The sequence below is a fragment of the Elgaria multicarinata genome, chromosome 3 (genome assembly GCF_023053635.1).
Source record: "Elgaria multicarinata webbii isolate HBS135686 ecotype San Diego chromosome 3, rElgMul1.1.pri, whole genome shotgun sequence".
Classification (NCBI taxonomy): Eukaryota; Metazoa; Chordata; class Lepidosauria; order Squamata; family Anguidae; genus Elgaria; species Elgaria multicarinata.
Genome location: NC_086173.1, coordinates 144924517 through 144942725, shown reverse-complemented (window position 1 = coordinate 144942725; position 18209 = coordinate 144924517). Strand labels below are relative to the sequence as shown.

The following is an 18209-nucleotide window of genomic DNA, read 5'->3' as shown; positions in this document are numbered from 1 at the left end:
CTGGGTGTTGAGCAGATTGGTTTTAAACCCGGCTGCTCAACCCTTGACCACTGTTTGGTCTTGACTCACCTGGCCCACAGATATTCTGCCCCTAAAGGCAGCAAAGTTTTTGCAGCCTTTATTGATTTAAAATCGACTTTTGATTCTATATCGCGCTCGCGTCTGTGGAACAAATTGGAACAGCTTTCTATGGATAAGAGGATCCTGTTTTTGATTCAATCCCTTTACCATAACACCACTGCTCAGGCTCGGTGCAGCCCATCAGGTCACTACACAAAAGAGATTGCTGCATCATGTGGGGTTAGACAAGGCTGTGTGTTCAACTTGTGCTGATACTTGAGCCATAGCAGGCCCTGCATTTTAGCAGGCAAAAGGAGGATCCATTTCGGCATGCCTACACACTGGTTTCCCTCCCTCCCATCTCAGACCGTGATGCCCTTGATCAGGGTCCTCGTCTCCTCGCACTGCATGTCTTAGGTTGGGCTTCCCTACTTGGTAGCCTGCTCTTTCTGCTTGCTGTACTTGTGGTAGAATCCTGTCTTGTTACGTTACAGCAGGACTGCAGTGTGCTATTGACTCCTCTCCCCTGGCAGCTCAATCCCAGCCATGGGACCTCCACCTGCCCACTTGCTGACAGGGCAGGTAGGTGCCGAGAAATGGCACAAGGACACCCACATGACGGTGCAAGAGACCACAAAGCTGACGAAGCGCTGCGGGAAGGAGGCGCTTGATCTGTGGTGTCCAGCGCTACCTCCGGGCCAGCCTGAGGAGACACCCTATGAGCGCAAGTTGAGGACCGACTCCTGGAAGTTCAAGATGGATGTCCTGGCAACTGGAGAGGTGAAGAGGAAGCCCCCTGAGGGGCCAGGGGTAACCCTGTGGAAGAGCAAAATCAAGCCTCCCCCTTGGGTCTGCAAGCTGGCCTTGCCGTGTTTCCGAGACTACAGCAACACCAAGCACAATGAGTTCGTGACCCAGTACATCAGGGATACACGCCTGGTGGTGAGCCGTCTGCGCCAAGCCCTCAGCGAAATTAATGAGCAGTTCAAGGGGATGGTACGGATGAGAGATCTGCTCAATGCCACGCTGGAGAAAATCCGCCAGGGCCTCGTGACCAACAAGCAGAGTCAAGTCATCCGGGAGCACCGGCCAGAACCGGAGAAGGTGAGACATCCGCACAGACCGGTTGAACCCATCTGCCCATGCACAGACCCACTGAACCCATCTGCCCCTTACCTGCTAAGCATGGGTCAGTATTTTTTACCTTTCATTCCTATGCACATGATGAGGAAAGCAGCACACACCAGATTGTGTCTATTCAGGAATTTCTTGTGCTTCTGATATGGCATAACTAAGTACATATGAATTACCTTGATCCACTTAGTCCAACGTTCTGTTTCCAACCATAGACCTCCAAATATCTCTAGAAAAATCACGAACATGGTTTTTCCTGTTGCCTGTTCTCTATGTCTGGTAAACACGCGGTTACTGCCCCGATCATCCAATAGGCTACCTTCATGAATTGGTCAAATTCTGTTGAAAAGCCACCTAAACCAGTCACTGTCATCATCAGATGCTTTGGTAGTGAATTGTGTAAGATAATTATGCATTGTGTAAAGACAGGCTTCCTTTTGCCTGTCTTGAATGTCCTGCTTCATATTATGAGAGGGAGAGGAAAAAACCCTCTATCCACTTTCTCTACACCATGCATAATGTTATAACACTCTTATACGGTATGTCCTATACTCCTCTGTCTAGTCACCTGTGTACTTATGTAAAATGCCCTGGAAGTACAGGAAGCAATATCTCAATTGTGTAGATGCCACATTGGGTTGTGCCAAATGGGCTGTACCCAATGGTAGTTTATTTTATTTATTTATTTATTTATTTATTACATTTATATACCGCCCCATAGCTGAAGCTCTCTGGGTGGTTTACAATAGTTAAAAATGGTAAACATTAAAAAGTATACAGAATTTAAAAAAACATCAGAAACATAAAAACAACAGTATAAAAACAACAGTATCCATTTAAAAACAACAGTTCTGGGGTCCATTAAAAACAAACTTAACTTTGTTAAATATTGTTAAAATGCTGTTAAAATTGTAGGGGTAATCACTGAATTGCCATAACTTCAACTTAGTTGGTTTTTCAACCCTTTTACAGATGTTTGAATTTCCTTTTAGGGACTGACTGGCTTAGAATCCTCAGAAACCCTTTTCAAATTCAAAAACAACTTTTGCCAGATTCCGTGTGACTCTTTGCAAGACAATAGACTATTCGAAGTAGCCTTTTCCTTTGTCTAAATCCCAAACGTTCTTTCAAAAAGTAACGTTCCAGGGCACTTCGTCAATGCACGGTTTTACTCTCCTTATCCAGTCCTACTGTTTCTCTGTTATGAGTTAGAGTTATGTCCAGTCTGGGATACTGGGCCCATAACCTGTCGGGGTAATCACTGAACTTAAGCGTGCTGTAAAACACAGACTCCCAGTGATAGCAGAGTATACAGCGGCCCTTAACTATGAATACAGCAAAGACTCAAAAATATAAGGCAGAGATTTTTGTTTGTAGTGTACAAAAATAAATACTTTACTGGCACAATAAATTATGGCAAGACAATGTACAATTCAATACTCACACGTGGTCACGAGATATACAGCTTACAACAGTCTTCACAGCAACAAGCGTGATCATTTAATCTGGTTACAGTGATTCCAAACACTCTTTATATACACTTTACAGTACAAATGATGCAATACATAATTGGCACTAATAGAAAAATTAACACTATGTCATAGTCCAATTATTCAATCAAGCCCATCTGCAAAGTTGACCTTTCAATGATTGTCTTTTGCTAACTCCATACTTTATCCAGGATTTGCAGATCAGTCCAGAAATATGGAAAAGGAAAATCAGAGTCCAGTCCAGGACTCAACACCCCTTCATTTTACTTTGCAATATTTCAAAACAACAACAACATTTGTACAATCAATTACATTTCAGCCCTGCCTGAAACCTAACGTTTCACAAATCTCCCAGTGCTTGATGGCTCCTAACGGTTTTGTAAGGATGTCAGCCAAATTGTCCTGGGATCCACAGTAAGCTAACTTCAATGTTTTACTGCCTATGTGTTCTTTCACATTTTGGAATTTAATAACTATGTGCTTGAACTTTAACAGTCACTGGCTTCTCCACCGGGACCCTAAAGTCCTTTATTTACTGGATCAGTCAAGTAACTTTACCACTCACCAGCACAATACTTAGCCTTGCAGAAATATGCCACAAACTCTTGCTTCTTGGATTTCCATGATTTTGGTGCACTTCCAAACATCAACATATATCCAAACGTGGATTTTCTATTTTTCAGTACAGCCAGCCCAATTTGAATCAACATAGCACAATGAATTCCCATCTGACTCGGCAGATAAATTTAACCCGTGCTCCAAGGTGCCCTTGAGGTACCTTAAGACTCTTTTCAGGGCATTCCAGGCTGGTTTTCTTTTACTGTATAGAATAGGCACAAAGCGTAAAGTTTCTGATTTTTCAGTAGAGAAAATTGACGTTAAAGTCCCTCCCTTCCTGACTAAATCACTTAACGACGAGATGAGCCTTTTCCTTAGAAACCTCGTTTTCAAGTTGCTTGCGCTTAAAGACCCACCGGTAAGTCAAAGACTTCTGCATTGGAGGCAAAACAACTTCTTCAAAAACTTCGTTCTCCTTCAGACTCTGTAACTCGCTTTCCATGGCACACTCCCATTGTTTTCTTTCAAAAGAACCTAAGCTTCTAACTTCTGCATATGAATTAGGCTCAAAGCTCACATTACAAGCTTGAAACCTATCGGGAGGTATGCCTTTGTTACCTCTTTGAGACCTGCGGGGGATTTCTCCCTCCTCTCTCTGTTCTGCTTGCTTGTTTTCTTGCTCCGCTTCAGCAGACGCTTCTCTGCTACTCAAATCCAACAAAATTCCAGGGTTATCGTGGACAGATTCCCAACTTTGTTCTGCAAAAACGGCAGATTTGGTAACAAAAACTCTTCCTCCTTTCAGCAAAAATCTCCAACTCCCATTTTTATACCCAATGAATCTCAATTTAATCCCCTTTGGACTTAACTGTTTCCTTTGAGCTAAAGGAACATTAACCGTGGCAAAAGATCCCCAGATTCTGATATGCTACAAACTAGGAGTTTTTCCAAAAATTAAGGAGAAAGGAATATTATTAATTGATGAAGTCCAAGTCCAGTTGCACAGATAATTTGCAGCAACAAACGCTTCTCCCCAAAGTTGGGGTTCTGCCATGCATCCTTCATGAGGCATTCCATCTTAGATTTTAAGACCCTGATCCTCCGTTCTGCGCTTCCGTTCTGCCATGGTGACTTTGCATCTGAAAATTTATGAGAAATTCCAGACTTCCTGCAAAATTCATCAAACTGCCGGCTTTTAAACTCGCCTCCACGGTCCGTGAAAAAGGTTTGTATTTGCTTTTGCAAAGACCTCTCCACCTTTTTAACCCATTCCTTCACCGTGTCTAAAACCTGAGATTTTTGTTTCAACAAATAAATCCATGAGTAATGCATTTTGTCATCTAGCATGACCAGGGCATATTTAGCCTTCCCATAACTTTCTGGAAAAGGCCCAGTGAGATCCATATGAATTATTCCAAGAATTTCATCATGTCTCCAGTCTCTCACTTTAGGAATATTGGCAACACGAGATTTTGCAATCTTGCAAACAGCACAGTCCAGGTACTTCTGGCAGCTCTTCACTTTCACTCCTCCAGATAAACTGAGAGTTTTACTAAGAGACTTAAAATTAACATGTCCCAATCTCCGGTAATACAAGTGAATACAACTTTCATGAGGTGGTAAATTAGTCATACAACCTGAAGAAATTCCTTCTTCCTCTGTTTGGCTTCCGTCCAGAAAAAATAAGCCATTTCTCAGACTAGCCATCCCCTTCAGCTCTCCGTGCTTAGAAATAAAGCACTTCCCCTTCTCAAAAGATACAGAGAAACCTTTCTCTATTAGGCTAGAGACTCCTAAAAGAGAATAACTCAAATTGGGGACATAAAGAGCATTAGCAAAGCTTTCATTCAAAATTTCAATTTGACAAGTCCCTTCTCCGCTTGTGTCTAAACATGAGCCGTCAGCCAGAGCTATACTTTTCTTTGAAGATACTCGGAAGTCTAGGAAGTTGTCCCTTCTGTAGATATCACAGCACTGCAAGCCGAATCTATGAGCCACACCGGCTGTAACCAGCTGAACCGACTTCTTCTGGTAAGAAGCTCTTTTCCACTGTGGTTCTTTAACTTGCTCAGATTGTATCTTAACTTTACAATCCTTCCTGGTATGTCCTTTCAAACCGCAACGCCAGCAAGTAATTAACTTTTGCGGCTTGGGCTTTTTAGAGGTTGAATATGCAGATTCAGTTTCCTCTCTTTTCACAGTCACAGTCTTAACCCCTTCGTTCCCAGACCATTGCATTAATGAGTCTGCCTTGCCGCTTGAGCTCGCAGCTTCAGCTCTTATGCGTATCTTCTGTTGTTGTTCAATCAACTTTCCACAGCCATAATTAAGGGTTAGTTCGTTAATTTGCATACCTTCTAAGGTTGTTACCAACACGTCCCAAGACGGTGGCAAACTGGACAAAACAATGTACACTTTCATCTCTTCTGAGATAGGAAAACCGGCCAATGCTAAACTTTGAAAACATTCCCACAGCTCTTGCAAATGTTTTCCAACATCGCCATTTTCTTTTAACAAAGTCCTGTACATCCTGCGTGTTAGGCTGATTCAAGAACCTGCTGTCTCCCTTACATATACCTGGCGCAATTTAGTCCAGATTTCATGAACAGCATCCTCTCTATTTACATAGAATAGCTGACCATTCCTCATACAAAGAATTATATGAGCTTTTGCCCGCTCTGAAAGTCGAGCCCACTCTCTCAGTTCCGCTGTGTTTAAGCCTTCATCGGGAGGATTAACTACCACTTCCCAAAGCCCTTGGTTTCTTAAGCTCATTTCAATCTTAAAAGACCATGTAAGATAATTTACATCAGTGAGTAGTTCCATTGATACATTGCTTCCCAATTGAATTGCCATAACTTCAACTTAGTTGGTTTTTCAACTCTTTTACAGATGTTTGAATTTCCTTTTAGGGACTGACTAGCTTAGAATCCTCAGAAACCCTTTTCAAATTCAAAAACAACTTTTGCCAGATTCCGTGTGACTCTTTGCAAGACAATAGACTATTCGAAGTAGCCTTTTCCTTTGTCTAAATCCCAAACGTTCTTTCAAAAAGTAACGCTCCAGGGCACTTTGTCAATGCACGGTTTTACTCTCCTTATCCAGTCCTACTGTTTCTCTGTTAAGAGTTAGAGTTATGTCCAGTCTGGGATACTGGGCCCATAACCTGTCGGGGTAATCACTGAACTTAAGCGTGCTGTAAAACACAGACTCCCAGTGATAGCAGAGTATACAGCGGCCCTTAACTATGAATACAGCAAAGACTCAAAAATATAAGGCAGAGATTTTTGTTTGTAGTGTACAAAAATAAATACTTTACTGGCACAATATAATTAGTTATGGCAAGACAATGTACAATTCAATACTCACACATGGTCACAAGATATACAGCTTACAACAGTCTTCACAGCAACAAGAGTGATAATTTAATCTGGTTACAGTGATTCCAAACACTCTTTATATACACTTTACAGTACAAATGATGCAGTACATAATTGGCACTAATAGAAAAATTAACACTATGTCATAGTCCAATTATTCAATCAAGCCCATCTGCAAAGTTGACCTTTCAGTGATTGTCTTTTGCTAACTCCACACTTTATCCAGGATTTGCAGATCAGTCCAGAAAAATGGAAAAGGAAAATCAGAGTCCAGTCCAGGACTCAACAAAAATGCCTGGGAGAAAAGTCTTGACCTGGCGCCGAAAAGATAACAATGTTGGCACCAGGCGAGCTTCATCGGGGAGATCAATCCACAGTCGGGGGGCCACCACCTAAAAGGCCCTCTCCCTTGTTGCCATCCTCCGAGCTTCCCTTGGAGTAGGCACTCGGAGGAGGACCTTAGATGTTGAGTGCAGTGTACGGGTAGGTTCATGTCGGGAGAGGCGTTCCATCTTGGTCCCAAGCCATGTAGAGCTTTATAGGTTAAAACCAGCACCTTGAATTGGGCTCGGAAACGTATAGGCAGCCAACGCAAGCGGGCCAGAATCGATGTTATATGTTCGAAGCTCCTTGTTCCAGTTATCAATCTGGCCGCTGCATTTTGCACAAGCTGCAGCTTCTGAACCATCTTCAAGGCTGCCCCATGTAGAGGGTATTGCAGTAATCTAATTTGGAGGTTACCAGAGTATGGACAACTGAAGCTAGGTTATCCCTGTCCAGATTTTACTTAAGTCCCATTAATTTTGAGAAGTCTAGTCTAAGGCCCTGTCCTCATGGCACTGCTTTACCGCTCCTTCTTGCTGAAACCCCACGTTACTGCTGTTACAGTGTGGGGGAAGGAAATCCCCATCCTAGCAGGGAGTGAAATGTTTCCAGGTACTGCAGCCTGACCCCCAATCTCTTCCTGGCATCCGGTGACCAATCAGGGTTGCCATCTGCCCTAGAACGCTCCCCCCCACCCAGATCAACCCTGGAGAGAGGTCCCACGGCAGAAGAGACAAAAGCTTGGAGAACTTACCAACTTTTTAACACCACAGCTTCAGGGAAAATCCCTGCGGTGGCTGCGTTGTATAACTGAAGCAGTGCCGATTTGCAGCCACCATGGGGCTTTGAAGATGTATAGACAGCCCCTTGGTAGGATACATCCCATTTTTTTAGAATAGTAAGTTGACCACATATGTAAATAAGAAAAAGCATTGAGATAATAATAGGATTTAAATACAGGTCACAGCATGTTCTTCACCCACAGTAGGATCCTGGTTTTGTAATTTACCATGCTAATATATGAACCATCATCATTTGCAAAACAACTCTGAAGGTAGAAGAAAGGAAGGTGTGTTGATGATGCCATGGCCTTATACCAAGTCAGACTATTGCTCCATCTCATCCAATATTGGCAGCAGTTCTCCAGGGCCTCAGGCAGGAATTTTTCAAGTTCTACCTGGAGACATCAGGGATTGAACCTAGGACCTTTTGTATGGAAAGCATAAGCTCGACCACAGTGCTACAGCCCTTTGTTTTCTGTTCTGTTCCAGAGCAGAAGCCATGCATTTATATTATCCTCAGTTGGTAGGCTTACATGCACATTCTGACTTGGTATGTGTCTGATTGTAAACAGCAAGGTTACAGGGAATTGAAATGCAGAGAGTACAGACAGTGATAATTACCTTAACAATGATGACCATTTGCGAAACAGCTGATGGATGATAACATCCATAAGAACATAAGAAGAGCCCTGCTGGATCAGACCAAGGGTCCATTTAGTCCAGCACTCTGTTCACACAGTGGCCAACCAGCTGTCGGCCAGGGACCAACAAAGTAGGACATGGTGCAACAGCACCCTCCCACCCATGTTCCCCAGCAACTGGTGCACACAGGCTTACTGCCTCAAATACTGGAGATAGCACACAACCATCAGGGCTATTAGCCATTGATAGCCTTCGCCTCCAGGAATTTATCCAACTCCCTTTTAAAGCCATCCAACCTGGTGGCCATCTCTACATCTTGTGGTAGTGAGTTCCATAATTTAACAAGGTGCTGTGTGAAGAAGTACTTCCTCTTATTTGTCCTGGGTCTCCCACCAATCAGCTTCATGCAATGACCCCGGGTTCTAGCATTTTGAGAGAGGGAGAAAAATATCTCCCTATCCGCATTCTCCATACCATGCGAGATTGATGGATTTCCAGTTGATACAACTAAATCTGTGGCTTCCACTGTAACCATTTCCATAGGGATAGTTGGTTGGCACTTCTGGCTGAGAACTACAATGCCATACCAGAAGCTGCCAGCTGGCTGTGCCTTCCATGAGGATTCCTGTGTAAATCAGAAAAGTCCATGCTCTCTTATTTCTCTTAATCCATGGGTGGGCAATTTGTGGCCCTCCAGATGTTTTGGCCTACAACTTCCATCAGCCTCAACCAGCATAACCAATGATGAGGGCTGATGGGAGTTGTAGGACAAACCATCTGGAGGACAAGTTGCCCACTCTAATCCTATACAGTCCAATTTGATGTTGACTTCACTCCATAGTCACCCAACATTTGCTTCTTTCCCTGTTGTGTAGATATCCGACAAGGTTGATATATTGATGAAATGGGAGAAGCAGGAGTTCAGGAAACAGAAAGCAAAGCTGGAGGGGATGATGGCAATGTCAGAAGATCATCTCAAGGTAGGAAACAAGGCAGAGACTGAAGCCATGTCTCGCAATGGGAGCAGACCAGGTGGACATTGCCACATAAAAAAAAGAAATCAGAATAGAGGAGGCTTTGGATTGGTACTTATTATACCCAAAAGCCCTTTTTTGTATGTGCTAAATGGAAGGCAGAGGAAATAAAAGACATTTTCTTAAGCTGCAGTAAGAGTTTCACTACATTGCAAAGAGGGGATGTCATAATATCTTGGGAGGTGATCCCAAACTTGATGTTGTGCAGACTTCTACTGTTACTTTCTACTGTTAGTTTTTCCCTACCCTGTGCCTGCTTACCCTTCCCTGCACCTGTTTGCATTCTCTTCCCCTCCTTATTGTTTTACTATGATTTTATTAGATTGTAAGCCTATGCGGCAGGGTATTGCTATTTACTGTTTTACTCTGTACAGCACCATGTACATTGATGGTGCTATATAAATAAATAATAATAATAATAATAATAATAATAATAATAATAATAATAATCCTCTGATCACCCTGCTGGAGATTTGCATGGATCACGGTTGTGGAGCTCCAACCCATAGCTAGTTGCTCAACCATCACACAAATGGGAAACAATATTTTTAACTCACTGGATTACTGTCTGGGGAGACGGCATGTCCAGATCTTAGTCTGATTTACTAGGTACCACGCAGAGGAATCGCAAAACTCAGTGATTGGTCAAATGGACTCTTACACTGTAAGCTTATAGCAAGGAATTGCCATGTCTCTTTTGAGTTCCATAAAACTCTTGAGCATAGAGCTGCTACTGTATAAACTGTAGATGAATCAGAAGGTGGTGCGACTCCTCCACAATCTTTTGTCAGGAGATAACTCCCATGATGCTCTGGTTGATGCTGGTGGACTTCCTGGGTAGTATCTAATCGTATGCCAGCACTAGCACTAAGGATGTTAACGCTAGCATAAATCATACTTGAAAATCGCTTGCACTGATTTGCCACCGAAATTTGACAGCAAATCACTGCTCTTTCCCATTGCACTAGCAAATGCTACTTATGTTGCACAAGCATTAGTTTATGCTAGCGCAACATCATTAGTGCTAGCGATGGGGCAGAATTGGAAACTATCCCCTTTGTCCTAAGAGGACATCACTCAAATTGTGGTAGAAGCATTTTTCACCTTAATTCCATAAACAAACATCACGTACATGACAGTTCAGGGGCTTTAATATCCTTCACACGGAGGGTCCCCATGGACGCAGTTGCATGGAGGAAATAACGGAATACAATGTATTTTATGATTTATTAAAAATATTTTAAATCAGCGGATCAGCTTCTTCCCTGCAGATACCATGGTGGTATACAACAAGTACGGCTAAACAAATTAAGTACAAGTTAAATACACAATAAGAGTAAAATTAATTTTTGTGAACCGCCCAGAGAGCTTCGGCTATTGGGCGGTATAAAAATGTAATAAATAAATAAATAAATAAATAAATAAATAAAATGAAATCCTTACGATAAAACATGTAAAACAACAGAACAGATTGACCAACATAGCCCCCAGTTAAAATGTCTGGGCAAATAAAGAAATTTTGGCCTGGCACCAAAAAGACTGCAAGTTCACTGCCAGTCGTACCTCGATGGGAGAGAGTAATCCACAATGGTGGGGGGCGGGCGGCGGTTTCCACAGAGAAGGCTCACTTCTTAGTTGCCACATATTTTCCCAAATGACAGTACTTGGAGAAGAGCCTCCCTGAATATCTCAAGCCACAGGCAGGCTGATATAAGGAGAGACACCTTCAGGTATTTGGGTCCCAGGCTGTCTAGGACTTCAAGGCAAGCGCCAGCACTTTGTATCAAGCTCCAAAGCAAAGAAGCAGCCAAGTGCAACTCCTTCAGAAGAGGTGTAGTGCAAATCCATCTGGTTACACCAGTTAAAATTCTGGCAGCCACATTCTGCACAAACTGAAGCTTTTAGGTCATCTTCATGGGCAGCCCCATGTAGAATGAATTGTAGTAATCCAATCAGGGGGTTGGCAGAACATGGACCACCATAGCCAGATAATCCCTTTCTAGGAATGGTTGTAGCTGGCAAAATATCCAAAGCTGGTAAAACACACTCCAAACCACGGAAGCCACCTGGACCTCAAGTGACAAAACTACATACCTGCTCTTCAGGGGGAGCGCAACCCTGTCTAGAACACGTTGCACACCCATTTCTTGGACATGAGAACCACACACATACATACCATACAGAACCAGTTCAGAAGATTTAAATCCTCCATGTGGAGTGTGGATTTTAAATCTCCCAAGTGGATTCAACTTCTGTTTATTGGCTCTCACTCAGACCATAACAAAATCCAAACATTGGTTCAGCACCTGCCCAGCCTCACCACCTAACTCAGATGACAGAGAGAAATAAAGCTGGATGACATTAGACTCCAGTCTCTCTGACGATCTCACCCAGTGGCTTCATAGATTCATAAATTCAGTTTTAACTTTGCTGTTTTAAATTTGTATTTCTGCACTGCTGCTGATTTTATCCTGGTTGTGCTTTTATATTGTATTGTATATCATGTTTTTATACTGTTATATACTTTGAATGGTTTTAAGTTTTGTGAATCCCCAGGGAGCTTCAGCTATTGGGTGGTATAAAAATGCGATAAATAAATAAATGAATAAATGACGTTAAAAGCATAGGGGCTGTTTACATTTTATAATAACGGCTTACAAGCTAAGAGAGATAGAACAAAAAGCTCTTTAACCTCAAGGGTTCTTCTTGTAGTGGCCTACAAAGCAAATAAAATACAAATGAATACATGTTAAAACATAAAACCAGCTCATGGAATGTTTAGGGAAATGTTACAGATTGCCGTTGTTTTAACATTTTATATTTTGCCATGCGGAGTTATTTACAGAACTCCCATTCATTTCATTTTGTGAACCGCCCAGAGAGCTCCGGCTATTGGGTGGTATAGAAATGTAATACATAAATATTATTATTATTTATTTATAAAGCACCATCAATGTACATAAAAGAAGTTAGGTGGGAGGAGGAAAATAAACAAATGCAGATACTTTTTCATACTGTTACATGATGAAGCTACATAATGACTAGGTAGAATGGTCACTGATCAGTTCTGGGCCTGCAGAGCGGCCCTTGCTGTCTCACCTCTCCCTCTGCTGCAGCCAAGTGGAATGACACAGACCAAAGTCTTATATTTCTTGGAGAGAGAAAGTGTAGGGTGGAAGTGAAGTTTCTTGTCTTCCTCCTCACAACTGCCCTACTTGTTACAGGCGCTGGGGACATGCAGACAAAACCTGGACACACTGTGCGGAGAACGTGGCCGTGTGATGGACTTGATGCCACAGCCACTGCGCATGGTTCTCCTAGGGGCTGGGCGTGATTCCTGGCTCGGACTGAGCCGGCCCTCATCTCCCTGGGTAGAGCGAAATGAGACACCCCAACCTGATCCCATTGGACCCTTCACACCAGGTAAGGAAAAGAGCCCTTCCTCACTTTTGTAAGAAAAGAAACATAAATGCATAAGAACCCAAGAAAGGCTCCTACTATAGAATATAAAATGCTGTGGTTGCTGCAGCATCCGACACAAGGCAATGAATGTCTGTTCTGACATTAAGCTCCATCACACCTTGGAAGAAACACTAGCTTAGGGTGACCAAATGAAAAGGAGGTCAGGGCTCCTGTATCTTTACCAGTTGCATAGAAAAGGGAATTTCAGCAGGTGTCATTTGTATGCATGTCACACCTGGTGAAATTTCCTCTTCATCACAAAGTTAAAGTTGCAGGAGCTATACTGCAGCTATACTGTGACCAGATTTAAAAGAGGGCAGGGCACCTGCAGCTTTAACTGTTGTGACGAAGAGGAAATTTCACCAAGTTCCCCATATATACAAATGACACCTGCTGAAATTCCCTTTTCAATTCAACTGTTAAAGATACAGGAAACCTGTCCTCCTTTTCATATGGTCACCCAAAGCCGCTGGCTACCGTCGCTTCTCTGTGGACACTCAGTTACTTCATGTTTTCAAACAGGAAGTAAACAAGGTACACGAGGGCGTAGTGAACACACTGCTTCTCCCACACACGGGAGAGAGCAGCAACTTCGGTTTAAAAATATTTCGGAGTTTTTCTGGTTTTTCTTGCGGCGCAAGGAAGACGAGAAGGGGTGGAAGGCGAGTGAGAGGCAGATGACGTCATGTGAGCTACCTCCGAGGAATCCGTGAGTGCCCAGTAATGCAATAAAACGCTCATCGGATGGAACTTATTGAGAGGATTATGGTCCCTCCAAGCTAACTGCTTGAAACAGCCAGCTAACGTGCATACTCACAAGTAGTACTGCTTGCAATTAAGTTCCCAAGGCTCATGCATCAAGCAGCAGGCTGGAGTCCTTCCTCTTGAATGCATCTTCTCACAAGGAAGCACCCCAGTGCGCTGTACATCCCTTTCTGTGTCTCTGGTCCATTTTCATTCCTGCACTGTTGTTTGCATTACAATATCTTGGTCATATTATCTGAGGAGAAAAATACACCATACTCCAACTTATTGTGCTTTTATACTGTATTTTATATTATGGTTTTATACTGTTGTTATATACTTTGAATTGTCTTAATTTTGTAAACCGCCCAGAGAGCTTCGGCTATTGGGCGGTATAGAAATGCAATAAATAAATAAATAAATAAATATACAAGGGAAAAGATCAGGGGGCAGAAGATGAACAACATGGTTAAAGAACTTGAAGGAATGGTATAGCTGTACGTCTATACAATTATTTAGAGCAGTGGCATTCAAAAACAAAAATAACTGTAATGATAGCTAACCTCTGATAGGAGAAGGCATCTTAAGAAGAAGTTCTTGCATACTTGCGAAAAGCACTACACTGGAGCAAAGAAGGACACATAAGAGACAAAGGGAAAATCAAAATGAAACACAATAGGGAAGGGGATATTTCTTTCTTGTTTATATCCCACATTTCAGAAAATGCTTACAAGTACAACAAAACCTATCCAAAAGATACAAAAAAAGATACTTTGGACTCATTGGTGAGAGTGGTGGTCTCTCCTAGCAGTTGCTTACATAATTCAGATTCCAGGCTTTTCCAGTCCTCCTGACTGTTAGAGCAGTACGACAATGGAACCAGTTAACCAGGGAGGTTGTGGGCTCTCCCACACTAGAGGCCTTCAAGAGGCAGCTGGACAGCCATCTGTCAGGGATGCTTTAGGGTGGATTCCTGCATTGAACAGGGGGTTGGACTCGATGGCCTTATAGGCCCCTTCCAGCTCTGCTATTCGATGATTCTAAGTGGATTTAGGGCCTCATGATGATAAAGATGCCAAATCAGAGAAGCAGCCCTTCCATTGCTATGGGCACTGCTTGTGGTCCTGAATGGCTGTCTGGGCGCCAGCAGAGGCGGGAAAATGACGTAACAGGAAGGAAAAATCTGTGGCATTTCAAAAATATGGTCAAGTCTAAATCGCCCCAGCCGTTAATTCTGTATTGCGTTGTTCAATGGCAAAAACACTGGCTAGACTCAAATCAGTAGAATCTCTCCTTAGAACAGAGTAACGGGCAACATGTCAGAGAATACTCCCCTAGCAATGAAAAGTGACCGAAGCTGGGTGCGTGTGTGCATGTCATACGCCATTCACAATCGAGAACTGAGAAGAACTCATCTTTCCCTTTTGCCACTTCTGCCCTCCAGAGTGTGCAGCGGCTCTAGAAGACGCCCGGCGCCTCACCTTTCTTACGAAGAACGTGATAGTTCAATTGCAAAAGGCCATCGATGAGGCACGGGACACTCGTTATACAGCCCACAACGTCATCGAAAACAGCCTGCAAGGCAAGAGGGAGGAGACTCTCACTCATAAGGTAATGGAAGATGTAACATCCCAGCTGATACATGTGCTGCATTCTGTGTGAAGTTATTCTTGCGTGCATCCGCAGAACCACTGGTTGGCCCCCAAATGTGTCTTTACTGCCGAGGTTCAGCCTCAGTGTGGGCATTGCTAGGACATCATCTCCTGCTTGCGTTTCCCAGAGTAAATGAAACTGTTTCTCCCTTTTGATTTTTCTATGCTGCTGCAATATAGAAACTGGTTTTTACATTCAATTACCACACACACACCACCTGCATTCATGATAGATGGGTTTGGTTGGTATTGCTTGCAGAGCAGAGAGTCACTGGTTCTCACCCTCTCCTGGGAGAAGAGCCAGGGGCACCTTTCTCTGCTCCCCCTATAATTAACTGATGGAAGCCAATGCCACAAGATGTTGTAATGGCCAGTAGCTCAGGGCCAAACTAGGCATGATTCGCGTCATTAGCTCTTGTGTAATTGTTTAAAAAATATATAGCAGGGATGAAGGGGAAAGGGAATGAGCTGGATGGGGAAAGAGACTCTCATTGTTTGTCCCCATCCTGGGTCCAAATCAGAACCACCCCTCTCCCCGCACAGCTGGTGTCTGCAATGAGAGCAAAGCTTCCATTGGTATCAATGGGCATTTATATTTTAGTTTGGGTGATATGCAAATACAAGATGTTTGTCCTAATCAGGCTTCCAGCCCGCCCAGAACATAAGAAGAGCCCTGCTGGATCAGACCAAGGGTTCATCTAGTCCAGCACTCTGTTCACACAGTGGCCAACCAGCCATTGGCCAGGGATGAACAAACAGGACATAGTGCACAGCACCCTCCCACCCATGTTCCCCAGCAACTGGTGCACACAGGCTCACTGCCTTGAATACTTAAGATAGCACACAACTATCAGTGATTCCTTTCTCTCTCTCTCTCCGTCTCTCTGGCAGGAACGGCTGGACATGACCCTGGGAGGGACACGCAGCACCCTGCACCGCTGCCAACGTTTCCAACATGAAATGTTCATCACCCGGGGAATGACCCTGGTGAGCAGCTGTTGCTGGGAGGCAGCACTAGTATCGTTTCCTTCAACCTGCCCCCTCCAGCCCTGGCTGCTTGGAGATTAACAGGAGAAGAGCTGTTCTCCTCTTTCCTCCCTACTCTCAGAATTCATCTTTGGTTCTAATCATGTCATATCCACAGGGCCCTGACTGTAGCAAGTACCTGGAGACACGAGAGAAGCTGACCCGGCCACTGGTGCGGGTGTACCAAAGACACGTGGGAACACAGCTGCCTGAACCTGCAATCCTCAACCAGGTAAAGGGGCAGTAGGGACAATCAGGTGGGGTACATTACCCCAGACAGGCCTTCAGGTGGGATATGGTACCCCACTTATGAGGTGTGGCATGATCACTGCTCAGCAGGGATACTGGTGACAGTGCAATCTGGAAGAATATTGATTGGCTGCCCCCTTCTCTGAGTAGTGGAAGTTAAAAAGACATAAGCTGCCTTATGGTGAACCATGATGCAAACAAGAGAATAAGGCTCAAGATGTTCTTAAAGAATGAAACTTTCTTTTTCTACATCCTCAGGATTGTTCTCTTTTTTCTACTGGATTATTTTGGAGATTCGCTGGTTTTGTCTGACCCTTATAGTGAACTACACCTTAGTCCAGCTAGCCCAAAGAGATCTCCTGTGACTGGCAATGGCTCTCTAAGGTCTCAGTGACAGATCTTGCCCAGCCTTTTAAACGGAGGTCCATTTTTAACTGGAGATACCCAGGACTGGATTTAGAAGCTTGCATATATGAAGTCTGACCTCTACCACTGAGCTAGATTATGGCCTCAGACACTTGCCATAGTGAGTGATTAGGCTATTTAGCCTAATGTTATTAACTCTGACTGGCAGCAGTTCTCTGAGGTCTCAAGCAAAGTCTCGTTCCCAGCCTTGCTACATGAGAGTCTTTAACTGAAGGTATTAGGGACTGAACCTGGGACCTTACACATTTGAAGACCAGGACTGGGAAAATCTCAAGTGCCAGATTGCCTGGTCTCTTCAGCAGTTGACCTTGGCCCCTTATAAGAAATTGAAACATTTTCTAAAGAGTTACATTCTTGAATACTTGAAGCCCAATCCTATCCACGCAAGTCCCACTGGCAGGCTTGAAACATTGCTGATGGGATGTACTCCTATTGAGAACTTATTTCCCAAGGTTTTCAAACCTGGGCATCAGCACCAACGTATTTAGAACTAGTGCTGTTAGAACAGGGGTGGGCTACTTGTGGCTTGTTTTGATCTATAACACCCATCACACCTAACCAGCATAACCAATGAGGGATCATGGGAGTTGTAGGCCATATGAAGGCTGCCTCTCCAAGTTCACAAAAGGGGCCTCAAAGAGGAAGGAAAAGGGGTGGTTCTGTGGGCAGGGAGGGGACTGGAGAATTGGGGATATGAGCTATCCCCAGCACTCCCTAGCCTCCTTCCCCCTCTGCAGAGCCCTAGCTAAATGGGCAAAAAAACCACCTATCTACCTGAAATGCAGAGATCAAGATTGTTTCCGTGCTCTTCCTGCTCTGCACAGGATACTTGTCGGCCTCCAAGCTCAGAGGTGATGGGAATCCTGATAAAACAACCCTAAGTATCTTAAAAGTTTCCTAAATCAAACTAACTGCCCAGCTCAATATGATGCAAGCCCACTTTATGGATGTGAAGCTGATAGGGATGCCTTCTCTGGCTCCCAAACATGTGTATTACCTCCTGTCCTCTTGCTTCTCTCCCTAGTCTACTGCAGAGTTAGATCGCGCCATAGAAGATACAGCTGATAATATCCTGCACCTAGAAGCCACTCGGCGTCATTTGCGTGAATGCATTCATGACAAGCAGACAGGCTATGACGTGGATGGCAGCATTAGACGGCTGCGGCAGCGCCGTATGCATCCTCGCACCAACATGAAAGAGACACTTGAACTGGTCTACACCTAGGAAGCACAGCAAATGAATATA

General features: G+C 43.7%; 1 protein-coding gene across 1 annotated transcript; it reads left to right on the top strand.

Moving 5' to 3' along the window:
* The first annotated feature begins 598 nt into the window (after positions 1-598).
* Positions 599-18209, top strand: TEKTL1 (tektin like 1). Its single transcript, XM_063123461.1, has 7 exons — positions 599-1164; positions 9246-9350; positions 12629-12827; positions 15055-15221; positions 16154-16249; positions 16407-16520; positions 17988-18209. The coding sequence occupies exons 1-7, from the start codon at positions 607-609 to the stop codon at positions 18186-18188; spliced, it is 1440 nt and encodes a 479-aa protein (XP_062979531.1). The 5' UTR covers positions 599-606; the 3' UTR covers positions 18189-18209.